Source organism: Solea senegalensis, linkage group LG21 (assembly GCF_019176455.1).
Source record: "Solea senegalensis isolate Sse05_10M linkage group LG21, IFAPA_SoseM_1, whole genome shotgun sequence".
Taxonomy (NCBI): domain Eukaryota; kingdom Metazoa; phylum Chordata; class Actinopteri; order Pleuronectiformes; family Soleidae; genus Solea; species Solea senegalensis.
This window is the reverse complement of record NC_058040.1, coordinates 12,188,916-12,209,029: the sequence shown is the minus strand read 5'-3', so window position 1 is coordinate 12,209,029 and position 20,114 is coordinate 12,188,916. Positions and strand designations below refer to the sequence as shown.

Sequence of the window (20,114 nt, the reverse complement as noted above, 5' to 3'; positions counted from 1 at the left end):
GGGCGACTTCACTGACGCTATGTATTTTGGAAGTCTATGGGAAAATTTGTCTATAATTCTCACTTGATTTACGACGTCATTTTCCTGAGGAGTTAATGTCTCAATCGCTAGTTTCAGCTTTAATATTTAACATGATGTAAATTATGTTCCCATTTAGAGGAAAATAGATGGCACATATGAGTGGACACCAGTGTCACTGAAGACGGTATCAGCACAGGCTTCAAAACAGTTCAAAACAGTCAGAAGACTGTTCATTAATCTGGGGTTTTAGGGCCACTAATCCTCATGGGGACCACAAGTATGGTGCTTCATTAGGCAGAGTCTCATCTGAGGCTCTGGGTCCAAGTCTGCATCTGCATTTCTAAGTGACGTCTCATGGTGAGACTGCAGATTTTAACAAACATAATGATTCCTCCGCTCACCCCTCCCTTTCCCAAGCTCATCTGAGAACAACAGTGACCTTCACAACCAGAAAAGGACTTCATTATTCTTCGTTTGTGAAATGAGCTTCCTCTTCAAAAAGTAAAATGTACACTACTACAGCCTCCGTGTAGCAAGGTCCTGACCTAAAGTACAAATGAACCCTCTAACACTTAAGACTCAAAATGAAAAATACCCTGTGAGTAAGTGCTTTGGCCCTTTTTTCCAGAATAACTTTCAATATCTGGCAGTTATTTACAATTTACTACTAAAATAGTATATTAACAATTTAAAATGAAGAGAAGCAAAAGGTTTTATTTAGAAAAAGCACTGTAGTTGTATAGGTTTTACCAGGTTTTGCATGTTAAATTTGAAATTTGAACAGTATAAAACACATTTGAAAAAATATTTGTGTGAGTTTTTGTCTCAATGTCCAAAAACAGGCCAAAAAAAAGTGAACTATCTACAGGCGTTTTTCGCCGTCTTCTTGCAACAGCGCAAGTGCAATTGCCATAATAACCACACGTTGGCTTTGACGTGCAACTTCTCAGCTTTCACTGATACAAATATACTTATGACGAGTATATTTGATTTCTGCCAATAAACTCTGCAAAACATCACACACTGGGCCTTTAAATTTCAGCAACCGCCACCACCACATGTGGCCTAAACTTAAAAGTCAACCTTCACTCTGTCCTGCAGCAGCAACGGCAGCTTTTGCTGCAGAATCCTGAGCAGATTCTTTGAACTTGCAGACACAGAACAGTTCATCGCTCAAGCTGCAAGAGTGTGCGACAGCCAACTCTCTATAAAGATAATTAAAAATTACACCTGTCAGCCAAGGTGGAAGGAACAAACTGGGCTCTCTCCGCCTGGAACAAAACCTTTATTAAGTTCCATCAGGACAGCGGACACAGCTGTCTCTGGAAGGATCATTCGTCCCCCTCTCTGTCCCTCTGTCTCCTGTCCTTTCAGTCTCCTCAACACAGACAGACATATTAGGGATCCATCCACGGTGGATAACATTTACCCTCTTTGATGTGATCTAGTCACTCTCCTCATGTCAGCCTCTCAACTTGTCTCTGTCTTTGTCTGTCATCCCTCTCCCCCAAATCCTCCCCTCTAATTACTCAGTGCACACCACCTACAATCGCTCTCCTCTCTCATTCAGCTCAGGCAAGAGAGGCAGTCGGAGGCAACGTGTTGAGTAGAAATGTGAGTTTTTATTGCATTCATTATTCAAACTCTTCACAGATGTGAAGATCAGTGCACGTCCAGAGTGTGTGGAGTTCAAATATTTATATGCGGAGCGAATGAGACGGTCGGATTGGTCACCGTCCCCATCACCCAGCCACACGTGCAAGTAGGGTGAGATATATGCCAGAGTGGTTCACCTCATAGTCAAAGCTTTTTCTTCCTCTTTTTTTTCCTCTGCTTAAAATAAAATCTGTCCATATATTATCGATACCACATATCCTGAAGGCTGGAACCAGTCCCAGACTACAACATGGCCAACATTCAGAGACACAAACGACGACTTACAGGTAATTAACCTCTATAACACAGTGCATTTCGGCTGCTTTTTTCCATTGCTATGTTTAAACATACTGTAATACAGAGGCTGTAAGTATACAGCAACATAGAGTGTCTTATATCCTTTTTTCTAATAATCTAATGAAAAAAAGCCCCGTCATTTTCACAAACAATATAAACACACCTGAGCAAAAAGTACTTAAAATGTTTAAAATCGGATTGAATTGGTGAAATTTGGAAATCAGTCACAGCTCAAAGTTCACTTGGCTCGTTTTTGTGAACAAAAACAAAACGAAAAGCGGTCTCATTTTGTGACTTCTGCACAATTATGGCTTCTTTATATTGCTACTAAAAAATTAACTTAACTTTGACTCGAGAACACATAAGAAGACGAAAAAACCCACATTTTCTAAAGCCGGAATATGTGCTCTATAAACACACCCTCAGGACGTCCATATAAGGAGTTGTGTATTATTCCCACGGCAAATTACCACGCGTGCACCTGCGGCACAGATCAGAGCCGCTTAAAGTCTCTTATGACTTTGCATTTTAGTGTAATATCAGTGAACAGAAAAAAGTATCAACACCTGTTGCAAATGAGCTGAATCACAAAGTAAAGCAGACGCTGCCTTAGGACTCCAAATGCCCCGGGGCCTTAAATAGAACAAATTCACTACAATTCAGTTGGTCTGAATATCTGCAAATGTGCAAATGAGTATGCAGCATTATTGAAGTAGTAGTAGTAGTTGAAGCTACTACTCCAAGCTACTTTGTTTGGTACAAGCATGCTCCATAGTGACCATTATTATTTTGCAGGTACATGTATACATATATATATATGTATATATATATATATATGTATACATATATATATATATATATATATATATATATATATATATATATATATATATGTATATATGTATAGGAACAACCCTAAATGCAGTGCAGATAAACTAAATAACTAAATTAACTAAATTAGTCATCCAACTGTGCCGTATCTGTGCTTTGTGTGAAAGCAATGCATGATGGGAATGTTTTGGGGGCAATATCTGGTTTGTTCCTAATAGGATAATGTCACAAATATCCCCAGGGCTTTTTTTGCATAAACACACAAACAAACATGATTACACACATGCCCGTCATGTCTCGATCCCTCCCCCTCTCTCCATGTCTCCCCCCGCCTTCTCTCTCTCTCCTCGGCATCATCGCTGATTTTATGGCGTTTCGTCTCATCTGCGTTTGCTGACACATCAGCAGCAGCAGCAGCACAAAGACAAAAGAGAAACGAGGGCGACAGCGAGAGAGCGAATGATCAGAAGTAATTGAGCGCAAGGCAATAACAGGGGAGGCAAACTTGTGAAGAGGGGAAAAATGATATAAAGACACAGTTATTATACACATAAAAAGACAGAGAGAGAGAGAGAGACATGATTGTGATTCACATGAAGGCCGGAGACATCAGGACGCACAGATCTGTTTGCCTCAGGGACAGGAACGGTCTCTATTACGTTAAGCAGCATAGGCTGAGCTTTTCTTTTCTGCTCTCTTTCATTTCTGCTCCAAATCCTAACCTCTCTCTGTCGGCTTCCCGATGGAAAGAAAAATGATTCAGGGGCTTTGACGTCATGTGCAAAATGGAATTTAACACACGCAATTTGCATTCATCACACGGCCCATTTATCGAAAATGGAAACTTTACTGACTCATCCCTATCATATAGAGTAGATACGCGGTGCGCAGAAGCACCTGCTGTAGATGATAGATGTGATCACACGTGTGTCTATCGATCACAAACTCACACTTTCCTGCATTATGGCGGCTTGGCGCGAAGTTCATTTCCAGGAGTGTTCAATTTTATTTCCATGTTCCCATGATGTTATCTCACTTTAATTATCTTCTCAAATGGCACGGCCATCAGGCCGCCGATTCTCATTCCAACCCTCGGAAGATGGAACATACGATTAGCTCGCCATTCAGTGAGAGTGGGGAGAACTCACCGATGAAAATCAACCTGCGCGATACAATCGGCTGAAATTAAACCTATACACATTTGGCCAAACACCACTTTGCTTTTGTGACAAACTCTTTGGCAATAAACCAAAATGCACATTACGTGAAACACTCTACATACAGGAAGTCTGTAGAAAACCAATCAACCTTGTTGTGATTGGATAAACTGCACAGAAAGAAATGTATCACTGCTTCTGAATAAATGTCAGTAATGCAGCTAAAACGTCTGGTTTTGAGAGTTAAAATAAAATAGACGGCCTCCAAGTAAACGTGTTCAGTACTTGTCCCCACTAACTCAAATCTCTGTCCCACATCTACAGTATTTGTCCATTGAAAGGCTTGTGTTTCCGCCGTAGACACAAACACTTTTCTAGTTAACCTTTTTAACCGGCATGAATGTGTCCCTCTTGCTTTTGAAACCTATATAATTGACAGTTTGATTAGGTCTTCTGCAGCCTCGGGCGGTGGCTTAAGGAAAGAGCCTCATGCATTAGTGCCTTGTTTACACCCCCATGTGTATGTGCTGCCCCAAGTGACCCCCCCAAAAAGAAGTACAGTTATTGGAATGCTTTTTGTCAGGAAATGTATACACGTTCACTAAAGCATAAAAGACAGAGATGGAGTGAACAATAAAGTTAGTTGAAAGTGATTGTGATAATGTCCATGGTTGCATTTGGATCAATTAGGGGCTGGCAGATGTTCAGAATCGTGGTTGACCCTCGGGGGCTTCAAGAATAAAATCCAATTGTCCTCAACAAACGTAATACCATTAGGCTGGATAAAAACAGACAACTCGAAAGGGAGGAGTCTCTTAAAAAAAGCAGGATAAGACAGAGAGAGACAGAGCAGCTGCTCAGAGGAAAGACCCATTACCAACCGGGGCTCGGAAACCCGAGAAAACCTAAAGACAGAAAGAAGTTAGTGATACTCAAAAGAAAGCCAAACTTTTCAGGGCACAAGGCCCTGAGAGGATAGAAGAAGCATGGGAAGAAGAGAGTAAACAAACTGTCTGATCACTGCACGGGAAATATCGAGTCAACGAACTGACAAGGTAGCAAGACCAGTGAGTTTGGGGAGTTGCACTACAGTATATACAGAGCTGCAGCGTGGGGAGAAAAACCTTCCACTTGCTGCAGAGTCAAAAGAAGTGAGAGATTTTGGGCTGAAGCTGACGGTCACGAGGGTGATGAGGATTTTCAACAGGAACTTTCGCCTCCAGGACATCACCATCATGTACTTCACCGCCCTGGCTACTCTAATGATCATCTTAGTTGCTTCGTACCAGGCGCCGAGCAACGCCGTCAACATGTCCAACCTCAAACCAAAAACCTCCATCCCTCTCCCGCCTCTCCCCATGCCCTTCCATGTGCCCCTTGACCCACGCGGGGAGCTCCAGCTGGCCTGGAACATCAGCTATGACAACCAGGAGGTTTACATGCAGCTGAGGGTGGCAGAGCTCAGATATGGCGTGGTGCTGGGGATGTCCGACCACGGGGAGCTGACTAATGCTGACCTCGTAGTGCTGTGGGACACTGGGACCAAGAGCTTCTTTGGGGTAAGCCAGGCTCTGTATCTGTATGTGCAGCAGATTTCTGCTTAATAAAATCTTTGTTCACTTTTCATATACATGCACTCCTCATCAGTCTGTGGTCCCCGAGGCGTGAGATTGGTGTTTTTTTTCGGTGTTTTTTTGCACGAGGAGCCCAGCGGACGACTTGCCTCCTGATCACATAGTCACAAAGGATGTTATTGAGCCTCTGCTAATTGAAAATCACTCAAACTGCACAAATAGCCGCAGTTCATCTGGGAATCATTAGCAGATATTAGCATATCAAAATTGAATCTTGCCCTGATTAAGACGTGTAAAGTGCCTCGTGTCTTCCGACACAGATCTTTTTAATAAATCAAACACTGATTTCTTTTACCGAGGAGTGCTTAATAGGATTTTTTTTCTTATCTCACTAAAAAAAAATCCAATTTATCGTCTTTTTCATTTCACATGTTTTTTTTATTTTTTTAAAAAACAACAATTTTTAGACAAAACTTAAGCATCAATTCTGATTATTTATTTGCGAAAAAACTTTTTCAATGTCGGTTGTAATGTACATGCTTATAGTAGTGTGTATTGTAGTTAGTTATCGTCTGCTAAACCCTAACACACATAATACTGTGTCTATACTGCCCACATTTTCAGATTTATTTTTATAGTGGATTCATTTTTTTCAAAATGGTTTGGCTTCAAAGGTGTTGAGTGGTTATATAAGAGGGACAGAGATGGGACTAGATAAAGGGAGACATCTTAGGTGCTATTCTGGACACATACATGTGAGAAACACAACAGATGCAGATAAGACTGCGCTGTTGCAAAGCTTCCTGGGAAGAGACGTAGAAGGTTGGGAAGGTTTCACACATGAATGTCTGTCTATAGTCTGATTTCAACACAAATACTGTGTACATTTGTGTTTGTAAAAAAATTTTTTTGGTAGCATTTTAGTAAAAAAAGCTCCTCTTTGTGACTCACTTTTTTTTTTGCATAATTTGAAGTTATTGTGATCATATTCATTACACTTAAATCATGACCACATATGATAAATAATAATAATAATGATGATAATGATAAAAACAACAATATTCTTGTGAATGTACTGTTATATGATTTTTTTTTTTTCTCGTAAGGATGCATGGAGTGACAGCGAGGGTCACGTTTCGTTGGACAGCCAGCAAGATTATGAGCTGCTTGAAGCCAAACAGAAACCAGATGGATTCTACCTGCTCTTCAAAAGACCTTTCAGTACCTGTGATCCCAGAGACTACCTCATTGAGGTATGTGTGTGTGTGTGTGTATGTGTGTGTGTGTGTGTGTGGTGGGCTTGGTCTCGATCTTTCTTTATGCAATATATTTATTTTGCATGTGTTTCCTAGACTTAACTGTGATTTGGTATGAGTTGCAAAATCTGTCAGAGCATTTATTATCATATAAAAGATTTCGTGCTTGACATTATATTAAGGAATTTTCTGTTTTTCAAATAATGTTTCGGGATGTTATTCCAGACATGACATGGAAAAAAAAAAAAGTGTTCCCACGAAATACTAATTAATTCCCACGAAATAAGTAAAACGTGCGCACAAAATACTAACTAGTTCCCACGAAATAGGTAAAACGTGCACATGAAATACTAACTAGTTCCCACAAAATACTAATTAATTCCCATGAAATGCTAACTAGTTCCCACAAAATACTAATTAATTCCCACGAAATAGGTAAAACATGCACATGAAATACTAATTAGTTCCCACGAAATAGGTAAAACATGATCATGAAATACTAATTTGTTCCCCACAAAATACTAATTAGTCCCCTGCACAAGTAAAGTGAGTGAAGAGGGCTGAAGCTTCGGGATGGACAGAGATATTTGTGCGCACGTTTGTTAATTCGCCATGTGAAGCACTTGAAGGTGTAATTCACGTTGACAGATTTCAAATGCTTTTATTCTACCTCGTGCATATACAGACGTACTGTTGCATATACTGTAATGACTTGCCATACAACTCAGCAGATGACTCAGGCAAAAAAAGAAAAGAAAACATGACATGGCAGATGCTGCCTCACGCTGAGAAAACAAATGACTGTCTCCCCTCAAGTGACTGAACTTGACAGCCAGGATTTGGCGACTTGAGAAGAGGAAGACGGTGGAGAAGATGGTGTTTCAGTGTGTGTAGCATGTGTGATGTGTATTAAAGCTCTGTGTGTGTGCAACAATCAGCACAATTTCTTGAAGCATTGCCACAATTATAGTTTCCATGGCACCACATTACACTGAGTTCCTGACACAAAAACCAATGCACATCACTATGACAACGTAATGGAGACTTCACTCTTCACTTTTTTTTTTGCCTTCCAGTCAAATAATAATCAGAGAGAAATTTGAAATACTCTGCACTGCTTTGTGGCAATCAAACACCCTCACTATACTCCTATTGTTTTGATTGCTCAGGAGGGGACTGTGCACGTCATCTACGGCTTCCTGGACAAACCGCTCGCCTCGCTGGAGCAGCTCAACCTGTCCCGGATCCACACGGGGATACAGAGGATACTGATGCTGCGCCCTGACTTGCCCTCTCCCACTCTGCCTCCAGATGTGCAGACGCTGGACGTTGTCGCGCCAAATGTCATCATACCAAATCAAGAGACCACCTACTGGTGCTTCATCCAGCAGCTGCCTGTAAACATGCCCAAGAACCACATTGTTATGGTATGAATGCCGCTAAAAATGGCAGTAGTTGACATGGAGTATATTTACACTGAGCAGAGTGGGTGTTTTTAAATAGAGGCTGTGCACAAGCGGCTCTAAACACTCATTGTTTGCCAGCTGGGCCAAACAAAACATGAGCTGCGGTGTCGAAACATGAATCATCGGAAATAAAACATAGACAAATATGTCACCTCACATTCCTAGTTCCAACACTTGAAACAGATCTGTCGTCTGTACTGTCGTCAATAGATTATCTTAATTCTATTATCATGCATGTCTGCTAAATTGCCACAGCTTTTTTTTAACCCTTAGTTAATGTTGGTAAATTGCTGTGGGAATAATACACATAGGTCACACATTCAGGCTTTAAAAATGTGTTTATTATGTGTTGTTGAGTCAAAGTTATGATTCATTTTTTATCGCATTTTTAGTTGCGATATAAAGAAGCAACAAAATGGACTGTTCTTTTCCTTTTGTTTTTGTTCATAAAAAGGAGCCAAGTGAACTTTGAACTGTGCCGTATTTCCAAATCTCACAAATTCAACACAATTTTAAACATTTTTAGTACTTTGTGTTCAGGTGTGTTTATATCGTTGGTGAAAATTTTTTTTTTTTTTGCCTTGGCTGTACATTCTTATAGCCTCTATGTGTTTAACCATTGTAATGGAAAAAAGCAGCCAAAATACTCTGTGTTCTATTACTTTCTCATTTTCCTCTTCTCTCCCTCCCTCCCTGCCTCTCCCTCTCCCTCTCCCTCTCCCTGTCAGTATGAGTCAGTGATCACTCCAGGTAACGAAGCCATTGTGCATCACATGGAGGTGTTTGAGTGTTCGCCGGAAATCCGTGACGTGCCACAGTACAGCGGCTCCTGTGATGACAAGATGAAGCCGGGCAAGCTCAACCTCTGCCGCCATGTGCTGGCTGCATGGGCTATGGGTGCTGAGGTATGACGGGAAACGGAAGCACACACACAAACACACCCCTCCTCAAATCACTAAAATAGACGAGCACCCACACAAACATACACAAATGCCAACAGGTTCATATATTCAAGTTTTTCTACAGAGAGAGAGGGAGACTTGGAATCAGGCTCGGTTCAGTCCAGTTCTCGGATCTATTATAGGAGATAAACAAAAACTCCTACAGGAGTAATATTCCAGCCTTGATGCGTGAGCAGAAAAACCTTGATCCCACACGCAGCAGAAGTCTATTAAGAGCTCGGAGACAGTGTGTGTGTGTGTGTGTGTGTGTGTGTGTGTGGGAAGCACACACACAACTTACTCGACATGAACAGAACAGACACACTTTCAAGTGCACACATGAACGGGAATGAATGAAATGACATGTGCCTGCTTTCTGCTGACGAGAAAAAATAATCAACCACTCACTGGGGCCACAGCAACAGATGATGCAGTTATTACAGACATTTTTACCATAAATCCTTATGGTATAGAATCAAACAAAATTTAAATAAAAGATTTTAGATTCAGTTAGGGACCATTACATAGCAGGAAGTAATGCCACATCATTTATACATAAGCTAATGGAAATGATACGATACAATAGGATATATTTGTTTGTCCCTTACAGATACTCACTTGGGACTAAGTGTTGCTGCACATTATCACAGTTACTAAATAAATAGATTAAGTAAGATTAATAAATGAACATTTTCCATCCATCTACTTTCTACCGTTTTATCCTCCACATGAGGGTCATGGGGGGGGGACAATCTCAGGGGACATAGGGCAATAAGTGAGGTACACTCTGGACAGATCGGCAGTCCATCACAGGGACACACATAGAGACAGCAAAAACTCTCACACTCACACCTAGTGTCCAATTTACCTAATCCTCCAAATCTGCATGTTTTTGGACTGTGGGAGGAACCCGGAGAACCCGGAGAAAACCCACGCACACACGCGGAGAACATGCAAACTCCATGCAGAGAGTACCCCTATTCTATATAAATATTACTCCTATTCTAGTAATACTAATGCATGTTGGTGAATTATTCCTTTGAGTATTATTCCGACTTCATCCGTTGCTTCTTTCATAATCATCACGGCTGCCTATAACATTAAAATTTAACTATGGCTTGTAATAAAGATGTGCACTTGTTTCCCCTTTATGGAAAAAGTCGACTAACAAGCCGTTCATTCATTCATTCATTCACTCAGTCACTTAAAAGGCATTAAATCTCCGCCATTTTCACATGGCGACCAACCGGCTGACTGACCAGACAGGCAGAGAAGCAGCCTGCTGCCGGTCACATAAAGCAAGAAGAAGACAAGGAACCGTGAGCCTGTCACCATATTTCACTGCTCTGCTCCTCCACTGCCACCGGATTATCTGCCAAAAAAGAAGGAGGGGAAAGACTGAAAAAGGTTGCTTTCTGTGAGCTGGTAACACAGGATTAGGAGGAGAAACATCCAAGCGTCTTTCATCACCTGTTAATGGTGTTGTTTCAAATTCCCCAGCACTGAATCAGGAGGAAAACATGGCCTTGAAACAACAATCAAACATTACAATCAGAGTTAAGGACGTTTGAAGAAGAGAGACAATCATGTACAGAGAGAGGAGAAGAGAGGAGACAGCCAGTCCCCAAGGATTTTACCATTACATATAAAAGCAAGATTTAATATAAAACAATTCTCTCTTCTGTCACACTCCGGTGGCCTTTCTCAGAAACACGCTAGAAGAATCAGGATTAAATGAAAATTATTTCACTTTGAGGCTTTGACGTCCATGAGAGGGACAGTAAGTCAGAAATCATTTTCTCTCCGTGATGAGCAGAACATTTTTCAAAAGATGGAAAAAAAAAATACATCACATTTGACTGACGTCCCAGAGGATGGATCCATATGAGGGAAAACTACCTTTCTCAAAATATAATATATAGAATAGAATACATAGATTCCCCAAAGGCTTTTAACTAATCACTACAAGAATTATGTGTGATAAAATGAGTTAAATAGTCTGTTTTATCACTTGCTTATAATCTGCTGCTTTAAATTCTGTAGGTGGTTAGAGTTCATGAGTAAGAATCATGTTGTTGTTTTTTAAAATAGGCTGTTATTATTATCTCTGCCATTTTGTTTTCCCTCAGATACTGAGTATGGGTTTAAGGTTCCCAGTGGAATGACACGGGTACAATCAATTTCCCCCGTTTATTTAGCCCGATAATGAACTCTAAAGCGCCATCGACACAAACGATAGTGAAAAACATTCAATCAAAGGAGGCAGATTCTTATCTGGAACTCTATTTACAGTGAGAGAGAGAGAGACTTCTAAAAGTAGACTCAGTCACCACCTGGTGTCTCCCCCCGTGCAGACGAGGGGGAATTAAACTCGAGGATTCTCACACGGGGGGAGCACACGAGCCTGCAAATGAATTTTCAGACATCCAGCTGTGTGTGAAATGAAGCTTTCTTTCGGTGAAGTGTGAGAAACACCTGTACGCCAAACAGGTGATTTCTTTTCCTCTTGATGGAAACGGAACGTGCAAGGATGCAGAATCTCTGAATATACTTTTGGTTCATTTTACCAAAACACATATTATTACTTTTTAATTTAGAAAAGAGAAGGCACCCTGAACATCTGGAAAAAAGTATCAGGGAAAATGTTTTAGGCGACATTAGTCTCATCATAGACTCAGAGTCACTTGCTTGTATAACTATCACAAGCTCTCAGATTGTTCGGCTTCTTAAATGTGATTATCGACCGCTTTGTTTGCTCCATATAACAAAGAAATGATTTCGGTTTGTGGACAAAACCACAGATTTTTGAAGATTTGACATCATCATCTGCTTGGCAAGCGCAACAATTGATATATACAGTGTATATATATATATGTATATATATATATGTATACACACATATGTATACATATATTCATTTTTACAATTTATTAACTAAATCTACTAACTTCATTGAAAAAGTAATCAACAGAACCTGAAATTTGTTGAGAAAAATAAGTGCATTTTCCCACAATATCATGCCTTAGTTTACACATTCACACATGTGCATTAAAACTTTCATCACAGTGGATTTACGAGGGCACAAAACATGTTCTCACAGTTATCTGGAACTGAAAAAGAAACTATTACCCTGTATGTTTGACACCCCTGATGTAGTAGATTGAAACCTGTACAATATAAACACAATGTAAATCGTAGATGTTAAACTGTCAAACTCCTTCCCTACTCTAACACGTGTAACTTCCACAACTTGTGCATATCATGAGGATATTAAAAAGCTTTTTTTTTTTTTACTCCACAGCCCTTGATCATCTCAATGTGATATGTGTCTTTGCAATAACTTCAAAGCAGCTCTGCATAAATTAATAGAAAATATCCTCAATGTCTTGTGTGTGTGTGTGTTTGCAGGCTTTTTACTACCCGTCTGATGCAGGGTTGCCCATGGGTGGACCAGGCTCCTCCAGGTTCCTTCGTCTGGAGGTCCATTACCACAATCCTCTCCTTATATCTGGTATTTTAAGTACACAAGACACAAAGAAGTGCACATACACACACGCACACACACATCGCTCTGAATACACAGAAACAGCAGGGTTTTCTGAATCTGGTCCTGGACGCTGCAGGGTTTTTCTTTTAAACTGAAATATACTTTTTCATCTTGGCCGTAAAAATTTGCCGTCTCTTTTGTGTCCTGCTGTGAACTCACACGTATATTCACATTTTTTTTACTTGAGCTATTTTGTAATTCTCTGCACATCTGTCAGACTTGCTTTCTGTTCTTTTTCATATAATATTCATCTAGTCTTACTGCTGTCTAAGAGAGAGACAAAACTGAGGTTTCACAAAAACCTCATCAAGACGTGAGCGGAGAGAAGTTACTCTGAAATGCAACACCTGTTAAATACAGAAGAGTGTTCGGGCCACATAATAATAAAATGAAAGAATGAAAAAAAAAAAGAAAAACAGCATGAATTCTGAGATTAAAGGACAGAATTCTGAGATTAAAGGACAGAATTCTGAGATTAAAGGACAGAATTCTGAGACTGACTGTCAGAATTCTGGGATTAAATCAGAATTCTTCTGAGATTTAAGTCTGAAAAAGTCTGACTTTTTACTCAGAACTCTGTCTTCAATCTCAGAATACTGACTTTTATCTAAGAACTTTGATTTTAATCTCAGAATTCTTATTTTTTCTCAGAACTCTGACTTTAATCTCAGAATTCTGACTTTTTTCTCAGAACTCTGTCTTTAATCTCAGAATACTGACTTTTTTCTAAGAACTCTGTCTTTAATCTCAGAATTCTTATTTTTTTCTCAGAACTCTGACTTTAATCTTAGACTTCTGACTTTTTTCTCAGAACTTTGACTTTAATCTCAGAATTCTTATTTTTTTCTCAGAACTCTGACTTTAATCTCAGAATTATGACTTTTATTCTCAGAAATCTGACTTTGATCTCAGAATTCTGACTTTTTCCCTCAGAAATCTGACTTTAATCTCAGAATTCATGCTGTTTAATTTTTTTTTTTTTTTCAATACTGGCCCTAATACTCTTGCATAGTTAAAAATGTAAACCCATATAAAGGATTTGTTTTTCCTTTATAGAATGAATACCTGTATTGTGATCTTCTTGTTACATATTTAATATTGTATGGTGTTGTGAACACAGGCCGTCATGACTCATCAGGGATACGGTTGCATTTCACCCCAAGCCTGAGGCGGTACGACGCCGGGATCATGGAGCTGGGCCTGGTTTACACTCCTCTCATGGCTGTTCCACCCAAACAACATAACTTCTACCTCAGCGGTTACTGCACCTCTAAGTGCACCCAGACTGTATGTATACACAACCTGTCCACCATTCAAATGTTAATACAGTGAATATTTAAGTAGCCTGACTAATAAAAAAGATAATATTTGTACATCTAGGCTTTGCCTCCAGGAGGAATCTATATATTTGCGTCCCAGCTGCACACGCATCTAGCAGGACGTGGGGTGAGGACGGTGTTGGTGAGGGGAGGCAAAGAGCTGGAGGTGGTACAGGAGGACAAACACTACAGTACACACTACCAGGTGAGCAACAGGAGGGGTTGCAGAGAGTGCACCTGAAATAAACAGCGAGAGAGAGAAAAAAGATCTAGTGGTTCCTGTCAGAAACATTTTGAAACACAATATATAACAGCAGTCAGTCTTTGAAAATAAAAACAGCAGGGCAGTCAGACACGGGTAAACAGTGTCGGAAATTGTCACTTAGAATGTTAAAGTGATGTAGTCGCAGCAGCAGCAGCGGTGCAGCAGCACGCAACAACAACAGAGCCCCGTTCACTGTAATCAACGACGGTGTCAGTCATGGCGACAGTTTGGCTCATTTAAGTGATACTGCAACGTTTGGCGGTACGCACAGGATACGAATGAGGAAGATCAGCACAACATTTGGTCCAACAAATAAGAATAAAAAGATGTGTATAGTGCCAATTCATTCATCTCAAGGTACTTTACATTGTAGTGTATCTGTAGGAGAGAGGAGAGAAAAGGAGGGAGGGAGGGAGGGAGGGAGGGAAGGGGGTGAGTGAAAAGGAGAATGGAAAGGACAGAAGTAGACAGAGTTATGTAACATAACATGCCACATTATTAGGTACACAAGACACCCAACAAAGCAGCAGGAGCAGCATCAGCTGTGGTCTTCAGACCTGATCTTCTGCATACCTCCATTATGACAATTTATACTATTTAAGCGACAGTTGCTTTCTATCATTTTGAACCTTCTCAATAAGGTATCTTCTCCCAGACAACTGCTGATCACTGGTCACTTCAATCCTCATTTGTTAAATAGGTTTACTGTTATAAAGTTAGCATGCGAAGTGTAAGAATATACAATACAGCAACAATTCTATCATTACAAAGGCAGAGGTGATTTATGTAAAACTGGATTATTTGAGTTTATGAACTGATCTGTCTGCGTTCTACAGAAAGTAGAATGACACAGAGATAAAGTCACGACTTGAGCGACGAGCTGTAACAGAGCGTTATCTCGGTCATTCACAAACGGCACAAAGGACAAAAATCTCTCCCGTCCGTCGACTCCACGTCACGACTGACTGACAAACGACAACATGAACCATTGTTGGGAGACAGCAGGTGACATCTGTGGGGTTTTATTTATCCTGAGGCAGAGAGCGAGGACATCTGCCAGACTGTCTGATAAGATCTCCAGCTGTCGATGTCAGACTAATGTGAGAGTACCTGTGAGGTATCATTAGCGCATGAAGACTCAAACCATTCACACTGCACTGACCTTCCCTTCATTTGAACAACTTAAACAAAGCCTTCCCCCAAACCTTAACTATAACTGATTGATAATTAACCTTAATCATGATTCAAATCTGAGCCTTCAACTTAAAAAGATCCTCAGAAATGAGGTCCTGCTTTATCAGGACCAGGTTTTGACTGCTGGTCCTGATAAGGTCGGTTTTTAAACTATTCCAAGATGACATTGCCAGGATTCATCAGGCTCAAATTGTTGAAAGAACTGTTCAGGGAGCACGAGACACCACAGAGTCCAGACCTTAAACCCCATTGAGATTTTTTGGGACGTGCTGCAGAAGACACCTCTGAAATAAATACTGTGACATTGCACTCATGTTGTGTGTTTTCTGTCCTGTAGACCATCCGAGTTCTCAGAAAGATGGTGAACGTTTTACCCGTAAGTACAACATTGAAATGGCCACTGGTTCTCTAAAATTCTTCCGTGGATGATCTTTAATCATCTTCAGCTTCTGCTGCCGTGTCTGTGCTTGATGCTGCAGGGCGACGTCCTCATAACAAAGTGTACGTTCAACACAGAAGACAGGAGCAAGCCTACGGTGGTGAGCAGCACCTCGTCGATAGACAACACTGTTTTTTATTTCTGCCTCAGTTCACCTTGAGCGCTGCACGCAGAATAACCTTGAGAGTCGTTCTCTTTGTCCTCCCTCCCTGTTTTCTCTCTTCAAACTCAACTGTGTGTCTCGTGTGTCACCTCTGCACCTGATCTTTGCTCCACATCATCACCTAACACTAAATCTCTCTGTCCCCCTCAGGGAGGCTTCGGCATCATGGAGGAAATGTGTGTCAACTACATTCACTACTACCCTCGGACTCAGCTGGAACTGTGCAAAACCCATGTCGATCCAGGATACCTGCAGAAATACTTTGATTTCATTAACAGGTAGAAAAACAGTTTCTGTATTGCTTTCTCTGTCTTGTTCCTTCCCATCTTCTGAGTGACTAAGCATTTTTTCTCTTAGTTTTCCTCCTTCCCTTCCAGGGACAGAAGTTGTGATTACTTCTTTTAATCTCCAGAACCATCTGCTTTGTCTTTTCTTTTCTTTTTTTTTAAAGTGAAACTGCGTCCCCCCCCCACACACAACCCCAGCTCAACCTGCTCCCTTTGAATTTCTCTCCCCATTCTCAAGCTGCCTCCATTTTTATTTTTTATTGACTTCCCTTCAAGCTCCCTCTGCTCACGCCATTCCGTCCTCCCTCCAGGTTTCAAGGGAATTCTCAGTGTGTGTGCGCAGACGTCGGCGTGACAGAGCAATACTCACAGCTTCAGTGGGACGCGTTCACTGCAGAAGTGCTGGACTCCCTTTACAACACAGCGCCCATCTCAATGCACTGCAACCAGTCGAGCGCACGTCTCTTTCCTGTGAGTTTCCCTCCAAAACACACACACACAGATTTCCTAGACTTCAGAGGACATGGAGATAACTCACTACTGACCTAATTCTAACCCTGACCCTAACCTTAACCTATAATCCTAACCTCAGCCTAACTTTAAAACAAGTCTTCACCTTAAGCCGTAGTCATTTACATTATAGGAAGACGCGTCCCCATAATGTGCGGTGTAAACAGGTTAAAGTCCCCACAACATAAGGAATATCAGGCACACAGAGGTTGGCACAGTTACTCTAAACAAAACATTATCTCTATATGCTTGACCTCCGACCTTAACCCAACCACAATTAAAATCTCAGCCGTCAACTTAACCAGTGCCTACAGAAATGAGGTTCTGCTTCATTAGGACCTGGGTTTGGTTTCTCTGTGAGGACTATACTGGCTCTGACAAGGTCAGTGCTGCGAATGCCCAGGAAATCTCCTAAATTGGTAAGAAATACACACACACATACACACAAGGAACTGGCAATGACAGCAATTAGACCAAGTTCAAAACCAGACAGCAGTTGGACAAGTGTGTGAGTGTGAGACAGGCTAAACTGACATCTAGTTTTAATGTAGAAAAGCAGGAAAGCATGAGGAGACTCTTCCTCCTGACTTTTACAGTAGACCATTTCCTTTAATATACTACACTGTACCTGTACCTATTATGTCACAGTGTGTTTCTGTTATTAGTGACTGCATGGGTTCCCTTCTATCCAACATTATTTAGACTCTGTAAAATCAATATGTAATAGTTATGATGTAGCCTGAACCATTATGGACAACTAATATTGTGACCCATTTTTTGTGTGCGTGAATTTGTATTAAGTGATTTTTAATATAGATATTTAAATGAACTAATACGCACTTACAGTATTCTTCTACCTGCTGTGGTTTGCATGTGAGTTGACCAGCACGTTACTCTCTGTTTATCAGTCAAAATGTCACTACTGGCAATACAGATCCTTCTTTCTAACAAAATAGAGACTTTTGATGGATCCATCACTCATCACTCAAGTGTTCTAATTTGATTTGTGTGACATTTTCCTGTTTTCCACCTGATAACATAGCAGTTTAGAAGATTTGGCAACACGTTCCGGACTTACGTTTCTCTATACCTCGCATACGTATACTCAAATGTTTAACAATGAATCTAATCTCATTTTGGACGCAAACATTGTGTTCAATATCAGGTTTTATGTGGGTTCAGAAAAGTGGTTTTAAGCGCTAACATGGGGCTGGCTTTTAAATGAAGTGAAATAAACTCAAAAAGATACAGTTTAAACGCTCAAGTGTCTTTGAGAATCATAAAAACGTGGCCTATAAATCAAATGTCCTCTTCTAATCATTATTACTAGTATGAATCTAGAGCTTTTTACTCCAAACATCAGCAACACTAAGTGTTGGTTGTTGTGGAAAGTGCAAACAGGAGCCTGTTTTATTGGTAAGAGTTTTAAAGGTTTTTAAGGAACCGGTGAAGTTGGGACAAAGACGACTCGGAGCTTAAATCACCAGCTGAAAGTCACAGCCTCGCAGCAGACTGCCATCTACTCTGCAACGACGGAGAAGTGATGGCACTTAAGCTGCACAAGCCTCATCTAACTGGAGCTCACCATCTGCTCAGGCGAGTGGAGGGTGAGCTCGAGTGGTACCGCCAAAAAAAAAGAAGAGATTTCTTAACTATTAAATGTACTTAAATTGCTCAACTCAAGTACACGTCCTCTATCAGTTATCTGCTGCCACGCAGAACAGCTTTACCAGCTTCTTTTCCATCATTCCCCAATTACTCCAGGACGACTGAATGAGCAGAACATTATAACCAGTAAGAAATGATCCACGATGAATCGCTGCAGTTCATTATTTGTGCAACATAAACACATTTAAACAAGGCTGTGTTCTGTGTCCCAGTGGGAAAAACACGGAAATGGTGTACGAAAACTACTAATATGCTAAAATGCTTAGTCACAGGAGGAGGCACGGGGAGGGGTAATTAGTAAAGGCCAAGTGAAAAGGGGGAAGGAAGCAGCCTTTCTTTAATCTTAAATCCACGTCCCATAAACTTCACACACACAAAAATGTGCCCCCGAGTGTAGATTTGCACATGTGATACACTGTCTGGTGACAACTGTGCAATTACCCCAATAAAACCTGCTGTCTGCTCACCAAGGACGGCGCCTGTTATTGACATGATTTGGAAAATTTCTGGGCCCAAACAACACATCAAATCATAATGCTGTCATGTTTGCTCTCTTTCTCCAGGGAGAGTGGGACAAGCAGCCTGTACCTGCGGTGACCACCGTCCTCCAAAAACCTCACTACCCGTGTGAGGGTCGAGCGCTGCCCAGCAGCCAACCCCCAGTGTGAGCTCAGGCTGGCACAGCCAGGGGAGAGGTCACATGACCTGGGGCAAGTTAAAAGGGGCTGCAGCCACTTTAAGGCAGAATGAAGTCTATAGTTTCATTTCGGGTTCTGGAAGCAACGGAGGCCTCATATTTAGTTTGTGTGTTATTAGCAGATACACATGAATACACATGATTCCTGACTGGCATGTGCCAACCTAAACAAGTGCAACCACAGCAAAGTGCTTTTGCTGATTCATTACTGTCGAATTACTTGCATTTGTAAAACTGTATTTTCAGTCCTTTGCTTGTACTGTACTGTATACTGCTACGTGTTCTCTGTCTGTTAAATATTTAATGTCACAAAAATAGTAGTTGTCAAAAAACATTTATTCATACATGAATGGCTTTGGACAGATTTAATGGCTCCAAATTAATATTAGAATTTAACTTGCCATCACAACTGTTCACTGATCTTTGTTGTTTTTTGTTTTGTTTACAAATGGGTCCAAATAAACAAGCTAATCTATGGAAGAGTATTAGGGCCACAAGAGAAAAAAAACAAAACTCAAATTGAAATAAAGAAAAAAAATAATACAACAGCATGAATTCTGAGATCAGTCAGAATTCAGACTTTAATCTCAGAATTCAGACCTTTTTTGAGAATTCTGAGATTTAAGAAAAAGGTCATAATTCAGACTTTTTTTTTTCCAGAATTCAGACTTTAATCTAAGAATTCAGACCTTTTTTGAGAATTCTGAGATTTAAGAAAAATGTCAGAATTCTGACTTTTCCTCAGAATTCATGCTGTTTTATTTCATTTTTTTTTTTTTTACATGTGGCACGAATACTCTTCCATACCAAGTGAAGAGGAAATCCG

At 40.6% G+C, this 20,114-nt stretch overlaps 1 protein-coding gene across 1 annotated transcript; it reads left to right on the top strand.

Moving 5' to 3' along the window:
- Window positions 1-4,820: 4,820 nt before the first annotated feature.
- On the top strand, window positions 4,821-19,818 carry dbh (dopamine beta-hydroxylase (dopamine beta-monooxygenase)). Its single transcript, XM_044011774.1, has 12 exons — window positions 4,821-5,521; window positions 6,643-6,789; window positions 7,962-8,219; window positions 8,987-9,163; window positions 12,608-12,710; window positions 13,867-14,033; window positions 14,127-14,270; window positions 15,862-15,900; window positions 16,004-16,063; window positions 16,277-16,404; window positions 16,725-16,884; window positions 19,155-19,818. Exons 1-12 carry the CDS (start codon window positions 5,153-5,155, stop codon window positions 19,257-19,259), a joined length of 1,857 nt encoding a protein of 618 aa, XP_043867709.1. The 5' UTR covers window positions 4,821-5,152; the 3' UTR covers window positions 19,260-19,818.
- The last annotated feature ends 296 nt before the right edge of the window (window positions 19,819-20,114 follow it).